Source organism: Hyposmocoma kahamanoa, unplaced genomic scaffold, assembly GCF_003589595.1.
Source record: "Hyposmocoma kahamanoa isolate Upper Pololo Valley unplaced genomic scaffold, ASM358959v1 210, whole genome shotgun sequence".
Lineage (NCBI taxonomy): Eukaryota > Metazoa > Arthropoda > Insecta > Lepidoptera > Cosmopterigidae > Hyposmocoma > Hyposmocoma kahamanoa.
This window is the reverse complement of record NW_020653731.1, coordinates 12,340,233-12,354,309: the sequence shown is the minus strand read 5'-3', so window position 1 is coordinate 12,354,309 and position 14,077 is coordinate 12,340,233. Positions and strand designations below refer to the sequence as shown.

Here is a 14,077-nt window from a genome sequence, read left to right as displayed (position 1 = left end):
AATCAGCTGACCTTGCAGCCATGTTTGGCACTGTGTTAATCTTTTGCAGTCATTAGCCGCGGCGCTCGAGATGACATAAAAATGTGACGTCACGGTGCTCGCCAAATATGGCGAAAATTTTAAAATTTTATCGCAATAGCCAATAAGCTATTGTGATAAATTTTTAAAATGCCGTTTATCGCTCGAATTTGATAGCTGAATGTGGATATAATAGCTTTATCGAGGCGGCATACTACGGAGGCAGATCTTTGTAATGGATTTAAATTTCTTTCTTGTCATCACCGCCACCTGTGAGAAACTTATGAAAGTTTTTGTCAATCAAATCGTGGGAATTTTACTATGTGTTGTTCGATCTTTTGTATCAACAACAGTACTTTCATCCTTTTTTTATTCATAGTACTCAACACGGTTCGTTGATAAGAGGTAACTTATTTAGTTAACAAACGCATGGCAGTGATAATTAAAGGTAGACAAGTTAATTTTAGATACTTTTGTTGTTAAATTTTGACTAGACATGAATCGGTAGGTTTCCATATATTTCCGCTTTTGTTCCATTTTTTCCGATACGTACGACAAAGATATGGAATACACTTCTGGGTACTATGTTTTGCGAAACCATTTGCTAGACAAAAACGCATCGGGCGCATTTGTCGGCCTCATCATTGCTTAACATCAGGTGAGATTGTGTCCAAGCTAGTGTTGGGTCATAAAAGAATTCCACTTTGAAAAATTTTTTCTGCAAATAAAGATTTTTCCGGATATATTTTCCAATATTTTTCCGTTAATTTTCCATATTTGACGTTGACATTTGTCAAAAGTTGAAATTATTGAACGAAAACGTTGGAGCCATTAAGAAGTTTTTTTTCGTTCTTGTGAAATCATTTTAAATTTTGTTTTAGTTAATGTACCTTTTAACTATACAAGTTTATTTCACGCTAAATAAAACTTCAAAAGATATTTGCAAACGTAGAACATAATATGAGCCTTCAAAATTACATTTTTCCAATTTTTAAATTTTCCACTACTTGAAATTTTTCGGAAAATTACCCAACAGTACCTAGTAGTTCAATCGTAAGTCTTATCACAAAAAGTCTATACCAAGGTTAGTGAACTCCAATAAGGCGGTCCTAGTCCATTTCACTGATGATCGGAATAAAACATTCACACATCGCTCCTATGTCCATACAATAAAAACAAAATCTGTGTAAGTACATTTAGATATATTAACTAAGCTAACAGGTAATTCACGTGTTTAAGTCGAATTTCTTAGTCACTGCCCCTGAAACTCATGATCATGGACTCATACCTTAAGAGGATTGCTAATTTCCATCCTACAGATCGTAACCCTGAAAAAGGTCAAAATCCCATCTAATGTCTAGATGGCGCTGATCGAGAATCTGGAAGTAGTTTATATTACATAAATGGCAGTGAAAAGCGATTAATTCGTCTTTAACATGAAGTTATTCAAATATTAATAATATTATTTTCGGAACTATAAGAAATATGCGTGCCAATAGATCGCATTGTATGTTACAAATTAATTTAAAAAATAAACGCTAGCTAACACGAGTAGATGGCGCTAATTCTAAACATAATAAAAGCATAGCTGACAGTGTCCTTAAAAATATATGGAATAAGCGCCATCTAGTCGATTTGTTTGTTATCACTAGAAATTAGGGTAGCTTTGGTAAATTGCAACCATGATTGCATCTCGTCAATTAGTTACGAAAATAGCCATTTGGTACTCGTCGCGATATCTGGTGGCTCGAGTTATTGGTCCTTGCTATTTATGGACCACGGACTGGTTGGAAATACGTGAGTTATCCGCTAGTTTAGTTAATATGTCTGATTTTAACAGCAGTTTTTTAGTTAAAATTACATTTAGGTACCTCCCGTAAATACAAATGTCCCATTTTAAACAAGGAAGAGATATCAGATTCATAATGTTTAAAACTGACTAAACACGATACAAAATTACATTTCCAAATTACTGTCTATTGTATTACAATGTAAAATGAACACAACCATTCATAAATGTATTTCTAAGTATATACTAGCTAATGATTCTTCTCTTCTTCAGCTACCTGTGATGCGGTACTCTACAGGCTTCTGTAAAAAAAAAACTTGAGTGTACTTTGACTTTTTACGTCTTTTTATACGAAAATGTGAATGTGGAATTTTCCAACCATTTATTAACTTTTGACATATACATGCCTCCGAAGTTCCGTAATTATTGACATACAATCAGTACAACCGTCTTAGAGGATGGAAAAAAAATAAAGGAAACAACCATAGACAAAAAAATCAATACTTCCTGGACTCTTTTATTTTTTAAATTTAGTGAAGCGATATTTTTTATTCGCTCTGGACCTTATGGAGGGAAAAGTGTCGTTTTTATTTTGACTTTCAATGATTTTGTGAAATCTAAAGTTTAAAGTGGAATAGGATAGTGCTATTGTGTCTTAATCGAAGATTAAAACGCGAAATTATACGAATCTCGAACTAAAATACCCGTATCGGCCCGTTTTAAGGAATCCCGAGTCAATCCAACCACGCCGCCTCAAATTGCCTATCCTCTTTGTGGCGGCCGTATTTACAGAAACATAATTAAACTTCATGCTTAGGCTGATGGCTTTGCCAAAGCCTTAATAAATTAAAAAAAAAATGAAGCGATATTTATCGAGGCAACAGATTGTGTAACGAAAATTATTCAAGAAGATAAAAGATTAAGAGATAATTTTATACCTGTCTTATAAATTATAATAAAATGAAATAAATAATTATAATATTTTTTTATTGTTTATTATAATGAATCGTCGGATTCTTTTCCACGTGAACAGGAATTATCACTTGATTCTTATGAACGTTAATTATTAATTCTTGAGTAGACAAACTGTCAAACGCAACATCACGATCCCAATCAGACAATATCCTCGTTTTTTACGATTAAAACTTCTTCATAAACAAAATCGATTGTCATAAAAAAATCGAAACGGAAACGCATTAAGACATCACTAATGGATTAGAATTCGAGCTGTCAAAAGTTAAATAAATGGTCGGACGAAGTATAAGTCTACGAGTACAATCTTTACAAAGTGTAGTGAACCTTAAAGACAATGTATTTATACTGGTGTTATAACATCACAAATGTAAGAAAAGTTGTTGAGTTTAGTAAGGTCTAAACCTCTGCTCTATCGTTTTAATAATCAACTCAATAATCAGAACGTCTTTGTGTAAAAAAATTTCGTCCAATTTAAGCCGAAAGAGGTTCAACTGCTGCACAGTGGCCTCCCTCAAAGATCGCATATAGAGATGGCAAATTTCAGTTCTTGCATATTGTTATCACCTTAGGGGTCATAAAAAGAACTAGGTAAAACTCAAGGTACTGTAGCTTGTTGGTTGATGCAAAGATGAAAATTTAAATGACTCGTTTAGTGTAACGGGCTTGTTTTCACAACTCGCCGCATCGTGGCGCCTATTTTACGTCTAATGTAAATGTAACGAAACGCTGACTTTTAACTCGTACGTCACAGATTATCATCAAGATTAGCACTAGAATCTCTTGAATTTATCACCTGCGCTGTTCTTTTATATCTCTTTTATCATATACCCCCACATATAAGTCTAAGTTTTATTGCCTTACATCATTAGATTACAATTATTATTATATTGAATTGATAAATGAAGTTTTAGAAGAGAGAGTCGTATTCTCCGGCATTGGCACAATTGACTGGGGTCAATACAGACCCGGGATGTACTTACTTCTTGGTGCGCTTTTGAGAGTCGTTGTTCGCGAAACACAATCGCTCTCCTCTGATTCTGATCTCATTTGAAAGCTCGTTTCTAAAAAAAGATAATATGAATAATCATTGATTTAATTATATCAGTTCATGGCACAACAACTCACTGGAACTAAAATTCCAAGAAATAAGTCCACATGGGCACAATTCAAAAAGCGCCACTATTCTTGCTATAGTAGCTTTTTTTTAGTAAAAGCTCTGTCTCCATTTATTTGATTTTCACTCTAATGAGACACACCCTGCAATAATGATATCATTAATAGGAAGGATGAACAAGCCAGAGATGGGCAAGCGCCCGGGTTTTAACCCGGCACTTTGTTAACGCCGAGTTTTAATCTAGTCAAAACCCATTAAGGCCCAAAATCGAGGGCAAAAACCATTTACAACTAAATATGTGCTATAAATCGAGTTTTGTTCAAATTGAATGATATTGTTACAAAAGTTTATTGTTTCTGATCTAGACGACTCGATTTGCCTTTCTATTGAATCGATTCGCTTGAAACTAGCATTGAAATAAATCGACACAAAAGTGTTTAGATCGTATGAACTTGAATCGATTTTCACAAAAATCGAATCGTAATGTGCATCCTTAACAGTAAGAAACCACATTGCAAGGTGGGTATTGTGTGGAGTTACCTCTTTTTCTTCTAAAAACGTTTTGTTTTTACGTCGAAATTTGTACTTTTGGGCACAAATGACTTAAAAGCTTTGGGTAAAAAGACTATTGTCGTAAAAACGTAAAACATGAACTTGGTGTTCACATAAATTTCGAGTTGCCCCAAATTCAAATTAAAATCTTTCATTTTTAAACTTTTAAGGCTCGTCTAACTGCACTAACATTACTAATCCATATCGCACCTAAGTCTAGTCTAAAATTTTTATTGTTTTTATTTTAATCTTTGTTCTTCTGGGTCCCAAATAACAGTATTTTATACTAGTTTGGGATGACCATAGTTCCTATTTGTGCACTTTTAAGCCAAGCTAATTAATATGATTGATGTGATTGATGCTAGCCCGCAGTGGTGGCAACAGTACTATCCACTAGTACAGGTTTATTTCTATTGTGGGGTCTGGAAGCTACCTGCTGGGCTGGCAATCAATCATCTAGTAATTAAGTACGTACTAAATTTCATTACACTAGCTGTAACTATTCTCTCTGTAATGGCTATTAAATAAAGTTATTATTATTATTATTATTTTCAAAAGAAGATTGATCACAAAATTGTCCCAGTAAATGAGTCGTATTACGTCCTAGATTCTAGAGCAATTTCACATATTGAACTAACTCATATAATTGAATTTCTGCCTGTTGTTGCTCCTACTACAAAACATTCAACTATACTACCCTCCCTGTCCTAGCTAACCCATTTGGTTATTGTATATAACGGTTACTGTTTTATGGTTGCGCTGATTTTGCTTAACGATAAAACTGAATAAGACATTAAAAAAGCCGATTAGAGGAGGTTGTAGACTTTTTTTAAAACGACGGGAAGAACAAGTCGTGCGCCTGGTGGTAAGCGACACGCCTATCTATAACAGTTGCAGTGCCATTCAGAGCTTTAAGTCGCAAAGATCTTACGGGCACTGCCACTGCTTCCGTCACCCTGAGACATAAGTTGACAAGTCCCATGTGTCTGTAATTTCACCAGCACCCTTACCGTTTTAGGTTGTACATCTTGTTTCGCAGATCCCAGAATGTTAATAACTAAATTTCAATAAAAATGTTCATTACGTTAGTCATGATAAAGATAACGTGACCATACGTTCCGCTTTTAAGCTTCCCCAAAATACTTAAAAGTTTGCTTTGACAAAACAGGACACGCGTAACAATATTTTTTTTTAAATGGCGGCATAGCGAAAAATATATAACGCTAGCATACCAGACTACATTTTATTTTTAAAACATGAATTTACAGGCGTATCACTCTAAGGGAAAAGAATAATGGCCACGTTAGATAAAGAGGACAGTATACCTAAAAGTGTATACTTCTTCTTGAAGTGCCATTTCCTACCGGAGGCTGGCTATGAATACGGATATCTGTATTTTAGACACAGCTGCACAGAACAAGGATTTTGTGCTCAGGTTCAACTATGTCCGAAGATTCTTACGCCACGAAGTACGGCTTCTTCCAGGTGGTCGTTTCATAATTTTTTAATATTTGGTAATACCAGTGGTAGCCCAATTGGAGAATAGTCGCATCTAAATTGGTAGCATGTGTGACGTCCTGCTACAGCATACAACAAAATCAACTCACCGCTATCATATCGAGATTTACTATTACCAGGTAGATGCATTCTGGTCGGTACTTCTTGGTTGTCCACGTGGCCGAATGTCCGGAAGCCGATCGCGAACTGTGCGTAAGGACTTATCTCGTACAATTCTGCAATAAGAATAAGTATCATGGTATTTATTGACAAGAAAAGCGACATAAATCAAAATGGTTGAATGTTGACTTATTACACATCTTTAACATCGTTAAATGGCACGATATTTTACTACTATTATTTAAAAAACCGATATCAAAAGTATGTGAATCGCATTTACTTGTTTCGTTGAAATCGATGTGCGAAAAGTGCGTGAGATCTAACAAACTGGATTCATCCCTTAATTAGTTACCATTAGACGTGGAATATTGTCTTAAAATTTGAATGGTACCACTACTGAAGTACTTTCTTTCCAATAAAAAAAGAATTAACGAAATCGGTTCACAGCTATCGAAGTAATCGCCTAAAATACCATTTACCATGTTTATTTTCAGCAGGCAAATGTATAGGCGTGCTATACACTCTGTTATTGTCGTTCTGCACGCTCTGAGGAGTGTTCGCAGTTACATTACTGCGTTCTGACTTGCACTCCACTGTTAGGGAGTTCCTGTATTCGGTTAAGCGTTGATGGCTAGAAAAGATAAAAACATTGATGAGGTATTTTGTCGATTCATAGGGTTTTCAATCTGAAACTGACGGGAGGGGGAGCAATGTTTGTGCATAACATTTCAACTCTATGTGACTGTAACTGCATCATATATCCTTAGCACGCATGACGCGATAGCTCACAGAGAATAGCCTAAGCCGGGCTTGCTCTTCATGTACGTCGCTACAATTTGAAGAGGTTGTAAGCCCTAACGAGCCAAGACCAGATTCAAGGCAATAAAATAAGAAAACTTCAGGTCCACAGAAATTTATTTCAAGTTGATGGTAAAGAGAAAAAAAGAGACCCAAAATGGCCGAGTTATACAGAATTACAGATCGGTATCAAAATTTGCACATGATTAGAAGTAGCTATTACAAATCTGGTAAAGGAACCAAAATTAGACGCAATTGAAATTTTAACAGCACTATGCTGCCGCGTTCAAGCAGGGAGTGGCGATGGAACGAAACAAAATCAGAAAGGGGTGGCAAAGGAATTAAAGAACGATGCAAAATTGAAAAAAACGAGTGGCCAGGAACCGGAGAAAAGGCGATAAAAAGGTGGGATGACGATGTAAGGAGCTCACTTACACAGGAGCTAGGGATACGTGCGAGGGTGAAGGGCGGCAGAAGGGCGACTTATATTACATAGCTAACGGAATCGTTGGGTTAGTTTAGTTAGCTCGGTTAGCCTAGTGTGAACGGAAGTATGAAAAGATACCCAGGCCACGTGAGTTAAGCTAAGTTAGCTTATAGTAACGTCATGCTATGTTTTGAAGTTTATCAACTAATCAAGTTTCGTATTAATTCGTAACTACGTTGAAAGACCTAATTGCTGTACATTGTTAATAGTGACGCGCAGTAAAATGTATGAAATGTATAATTTTACGACGCAACTCGGCATTTTTAAAAACTAAAATCTCATAAGATCGTCACTCATTGGATCGCTGGCCAGCACAACTTCTACCCCCGGGAAACTCGCGTCAAAGCTCAATGTAAAATAAAGCAGTTTCTAATTGACGCTATATTAAGTAAATTAGAAACTGCTTTTTAATCTACTACCCAACTTGCAATGAAAAACGAAAAAATAGTTTATTTTCTACCATCATAAACTACAAAATTCTTTCATACTAGTTATAAATCTAAAAACTTATAAATGCGACTCGCATTTGACTATATATTTTTTGATAATGAATTGAGTTTGACCTTACTATTGTAATCTGTCAAAACTGCCATCATAGCGTGCCAGTGCTGTAGTTTCGTTCGCGGTGTGACCTGCACATTACAACGTGTCTCTGCGACGATGTGCACTCTTTATAACGCTAATAGTTAAGAGCCTCATAAAATACACTTGAGTACGCGTTTTCAGTAACATTTATCCTTTCCGCAAACCAAATGACAAATCTTTTTTTTTCTTAACAACCACTCCAATGACGTGGTCTCAAACTACACAATTTCCTGTACTATGTGTAACAGACTAATTAAATCTACTCTGGGACACAGCCTAGAATACCCAGACCAGAACTACAATTTAGAAAAGTTCATTTTCCAAATTGGAATCGACACTCGGGACTCCTCGTCATCGCTTACAATACAAACGGTTGGGTCACCAAGATCGTCGTCGTAGGACGTGGCATAAGATATTACTGGTCACCTATTAGCGATGCATGATAATGTTACTTTTGTGGAGACAAAACGTTGACCAACATATCGCACATCCGGTGTAATAACGAACCAATTGTAAAAACTTACAAATCTAAGATAACCAACTAGTGGAGTATTTAATATGTATACATTATATGAGCAGGAAAAACATTATAATATTCAATAAAACTAATTACGCTTTATTTAATACTGATGCTATAGCAATAGAACAAAACTTAAATGGAAAAATTACAATCTCTTTATTATGTCCTGGAAAATTCTGAACTTTACTATTATGCCTCTGTTACACCGGATAAGCGATATACTAATATATCTTGACTCCTATGTATGGTGATTAAAACCTAATCAATTAGCGAAATTGTTATGAAAGAAAGGTATACGTACTTATGTCTCTTGACGAGGATGTAAACGCAAGTAAGAGAGCATATAGTCAGCAGTATTGAACTGCATATGATGACAAGCATGTTTATGTCGATGACCTCTGATGGTGGTCCAATGGATTCTGAAATAAGATACAATTATATAATTATTTATTAGGGCCATTAACTCAAGAGTACTGCTAATCGCGAGTTGATACACCAGATGTCGTGACAAGCACCAAATTAGTGGTGTTCGTGTAAAAAAAATATATAAAAAAATATTTTCGATATAATCGTAAATACTTCAAAAAGAGAAAAGAAAGGAACTTTTACTAAGAGTAAATAAGTAAAACCATCAGTTTTGACACAACAATAAAATGTATTTCTTATTCTTATATTCTCATTGGCTAGCCGCACACATATATAGCCGCATACACGCACACATACATGTTCTGATTTTGAAGGGTAATTGGTGCTGGTACATGGGACCTACACAGGACAAAACCTACAGGCACATGGGACTTATGACAACTTCTGTTTTTTTATGCTTATTCGCATAATGGTCAGTCACATTTTTTTTGGTCACCGTCGCTTATGAACGCCTGCAACACCAGGGGCGTCACGAGCGCGTTGTCGACCCTTTAGGACAGTTTTCAAACCTTTGAAACCTACTTGAAGGATTCCATGCTGTATTCCTGCGGGACAACCCCGACAGAGAGTTCATTCCAAAACTTAATTGTACGTGGGAGAAAGCTCCTTCGAAACCGTACGGTATGAGATCGACTCGATTCCAGAGTATGAGGATGGTCTCCCTGCCGGTGGCGAGCGGTGCGATGATAAAATGTTGCTATTGGCATCATGTCAAACAGTTCTTCAGAACATTGGCCATTATACAAGCGATAGAACAGGCATAGGGAGGCAAAGTCTCTCCTCCAAGACAGTGATTCAATATCGTCAGTAAGCACAGGATTTTCGCTTAGAATCAGGTAAGGTTTTGGCCAAACGAGTCATATAAAAAAACCTATAATTTATTTAATTATAAAAACCAAAAAGAGCCTTACTTACCTCCCAACAAAGTAGTTGTAGCATAATTATAAGTAGAAGTGGAAATGCCAGCAGAATTCTCAGACGTCACTCTTATCTGATACCACTGAGCTGGTTCAAGGTCTGCTATAACGAAGGAGTTTGGTTGACTGAGTAGACTGGAAGGGAAGTTCCATTGTTGTTCTATTTGTGGCTGAAAAGAATTTGAATTTATTGATTGCTAATTCATAAAACCGCACATGACAACTAACATCGTATTATCCCAAAAATTTCGTCATATCACATTTTATCTCAAAAATCGTACACGAATGACATGTGACGCAATTTTTGAAGTAATTCTGTGTAATATGTTGTCATGTGAGAAATGTTACATTAAGTTTGAGCCTTAAGGATATGGAGATAAGATGAGAATGATAAAACAATTTAATATGTTTTGTAAAATATGTAAGTTCGCATTTGACCTCCATCTCAACTGCTGGAAAGTGACGATGAGGTCGACGATGGAGGATGCATCACTAAATAAAGCCTATTTACTCTCTCCTTGAAAAGGCCCACGTTATTCCACTGTCGTAGTCTGCAGGCAGAATGATGATCTTCTTGAATTAGTTCCAACTTTAGAATGAATAATAATTATTTAAGTTCGTTATTTTCTTAAAATAACTATTACACAACAACAACATTATGTAGAGAATATAATTCCAATACTAATTTCAGACATATTTGTTAGCTGAACACTTAATAATTTGCATAATATTGCCGTTCTTTATACTTGTTTACATAATATATTTATCGCGTATGCGCATCATATGTAGATGGCCACTATAAATTTTAATTATCATCACGTATTTCATGTGACTATAACCTATGTTCATGAATTCCATTTGAATTACGTTAAATATTTTTGTTAATTACGTTGGCTCCTAGTTTTTATTATTAATACAAAGATCGAACAATAAGGAAAAATTCCTTCGATCCGGCCAAATTTGAGTCAGCATCTTCCAGCAAGCCGTGCTTTATGGATCGAAGGAATTTTTGCTTAGTGTTCGAACTTTATATTAATAATTATACACGGCACACGCATTCCATGTTTTACCATAGAAGGTGCTATGCTTGTTATAGCATAATATTTAAGAGCTCTTCAAATGTACTTCAGTAGCATTAAAAACAATAAATAAAACTGTTTCTCTGTCTCATCGGTGCGTTTGACCTCTATTAAGAAAGTGTACATACTACTCGATTCTCAGCTTTCTTCCATCCTTTGCTTCCGTATTCCCGATATTCCACTTCCCATCGACTGATTTCGCAACCATTGTCATCCCAGCCGCTCAGTTGGATGTAGATATGGCTTGCATTGCTCCAGAACCATTCAGTGCTCGTTGGTGAAATTGGAACTGAAACGTTACGTGCAATAACTAAAACAACATTCAACTCTCTTTAATAAGGTACATTTAGATGTTAATTTACTTTTTGTATACTAAAAATTGTTTTTGCTACTTTTATCATAATTTTTACTTTACACTATATAACCTTCAACTTTTAATATTATACCAGGGTTTTGAAGTCCCAGACTGGGCACCAATTTTAAAAAGCATTTTTAGATGGTTTAAATTCAAATAGTTTTAGTATCGATTAAGTCTAATTACAATCACGAAGTCAAACCCAAACATATCTTAACTTCATAGATAAACAAAATGTGCTATCATCACACTGATTAAAATCTTGCTAGTAAGCTACACGCCTGTCCATAACAGTTGCAGTGCCACACAGGGCTTTAAATCGCAAAGATCTAAGGGGCACTACCACTGCGCCCGACACCCAGAGACATAACTTGACAAGTCCCATGTGCCCATTATTTTACCAGCACCCTTACCCTTCAAAACCGGAACACAGTAATGCTGACATTACTGCTTGGCGGCAGAAATAGATAAGGTGGCAGTACTTCTTGTGAATAAACATTTGTACATACATAACACTTATCATCGTGTTGAATTTTTAACGATATGCAAACAGGGTAAAGTTTGAATTATATTAACTATCCACAATTTGTTATTTTTTTGTTATCATCTTTTCACTCCAGAGTATTTTCGAGGTTTTGCGCAGATAATTAACACGACCAGAACGTTCTAAGCTAAAATGGTGGACTGGGCTCAAGTTTGCGGAACTCCGCGAACTGTTGGCACACGTACCACGCAAAGGAAGCACTGCTACTGTATTTATTGTTCTGTGATAATAACTACTCCTATAAAACTATTGGCTTAGCGAGGTTTGTCGCCAGCCCGATCTAACAAAGCAGTGTAGTATTTTCACCAAAAAAATATTATCTACCTTATCATTTAACATAGGTTCAGAATCTAACACATACCTCCTCCCAAAGTAGTAGCATCGACGTAAGTAGGCTGTGAAGCGCCAACACTATTAGCAGCTGTCATTCTTAAAGAATATTTAGTACCACATTTGAGCCCTTTAAGAGTATATTCTTCGGAGCCTTGTATTAACATTCCTTTGTTTGACCAGGTATCTTGCCAGGCACCATTAGCTTCTTTCCAGCTTAGATTATAGTCTGAAATCACAGAAAATTCCAACATTACATCTGATATTAAGACATGTCATCGCACAGCACACTCGCATAAATTATTCAGCTTCTTTGGCATATTCTTTTACTTTAAATTAAATTCTACTTGGCATTATTTCGCCCTGAATAAGATAGAGTGTAAAAAGAGGAATAAGACTTACGATGATACAGAAGGATTGCTAGAAGTTATTTCATAATTACAATTATAACTAGTTGTTTTATAGTTAAATATAGAAAATCTGTTTTTAAGCTAATATTATAGGATTCCCATATAAATCCTTGTTTTCAATAATATAACCTTTTAAATTTTCATTTTGGAAAGGTGTCCATTGTACAAATTCATATTTCTAACCGACTTCAAAAAAGGAGAGGTTCTCGATTCGACTGTATGTTTTTTTTTGTATGTATGTTACGCGATAACTCCAGTATTTGTTAACCGATTTTCATGATTATTTTTTTGTTGAAAAGGGGGAACTTCCATAGTGGTCCTATTTCATTTTGAAGGAAATCATCCACCTCTAAGGGTGGCTGTTCATGCATGAAGATTCATTTTTATAAATGGCGCCTAAATATTTTTAAGGAGCAATTATTTTAATAGTTGATTTTGCTATTCCTCCATTTCAAGGCATTTTTGTCTCGATATTCTTTGAGTAGTGAAAACCGATTTTTATTATCTCCAGTGACAAGTCCTGTGTAGTGGCGAATTTAAGGATATTTCAAAAAAACTTAGCAAATAGATGATTACATCTTTATCCACGTACTTTTGAGGTCGGTTTTTTTAGTACTCTGTACTGAGATTATGTAATACGTATTTAATGGAACAACCTGGTTTGTTAACAAGTTATGTATTTTGTAAGACTTATGTATGTATGTTTTCTTAAATAAATAAACATAAATAATCATTTAAAGACTGAAATCCGTACACTAACTGAGAAAAGAACTTTGTAGCAGACCTCCTTGTGAAAGAGTTCATCTAGGGTGGTACTGCCACCTTACCTATTTCTGCCGCCAAGCAGTAATGTCAACATTACTGTGTTCCGGTTTCCGGGCAAGGGTGCTGGTGAAATTACAGACACATGGGACTTGTCATTATAGTATTGGATATTATAGTATTAAAAAAAATGTATGACAGACAATCAAACCAATACTAGCAAATTGATCAGAAGTGAACACCCAGATTAGAACCAATTTCTACCGGGAATCAATTCCAGGACCTTTTCATGAAGTGCCCGTAGGACGTGGGCTACGGAGATCAACATATTATTTTTTTTATTATATTTCCTCTGCTGTACAATTCCTACACAAACTTCTGAAATATGCACGGTGAATAAGCGAGCGGTTTAATAATAATGAGATCGCGCACCAGAAAGTTTAGGAATTGTACGTAGTATTTTGTTTCCTCTGTCTAAAAAATACCCAATGTTTTCATTTATGACAATGCGCATATTTCATTTTATAATTTTCATCAATAAGCATTGCTATATGAGCGGCAGAAACTCCTAGGAGATAAGCATTATAAACAGTTACAACCACGCAAGAAAAAAAAAACAATGGAAGAGCCTTAGGCCTTGATTACTATCAGAACCGATATCGCCAAAACTCACACATTCTTAATTTGAAACGTTACAAAATCTTGATGTTGGTTGGTCGTACTTTCAAATTTAAAAAGAAATACTTAACAAATTCTGGTTTGTTAATATAATTTAAACTTTATCCTGTTGGTATATCGT

The 14,077-nt window shown here is 35.4% G+C and overlaps 1 protein-coding gene across 1 annotated transcript in view; it reads right to left on the bottom strand.

Annotated features, from left to right (window-relative positions):
• Positions 1-1,966: 1,966 nt before the first annotated feature.
• LOC113227379 (Down syndrome cell adhesion molecule-like protein Dscam2) overlaps positions 1,967-14,077 on the bottom strand; it is a 40,017-nt gene continuing 27,906 nt past the window's right edge. Inside the window, exons 13-20 of the mRNA XM_026460274.1 lie at positions 12,138-12,335; positions 11,006-11,166; positions 9,797-9,968; positions 8,757-8,874; positions 6,545-6,696; positions 6,056-6,181; positions 3,763-3,843; positions 1,967-2,109 (exon numbers count right to left, since the gene is read on the bottom strand). Coding sequence (XP_026316059.1) covers positions 2,081-2,109; positions 3,763-3,843; positions 6,056-6,181; positions 6,545-6,696; positions 8,757-8,874; positions 9,797-9,968; positions 11,006-11,166; positions 12,138-12,335 — 1,037 coding nt within the window. The 3' untranslated portion in view covers positions 1,967-2,080. The remainder of the gene's footprint in view (positions 2,110-3,762; positions 3,844-6,055; positions 6,182-6,544; positions 6,697-8,756; positions 8,875-9,796; positions 9,969-11,005; positions 11,167-12,137; positions 12,336-14,077) is intronic.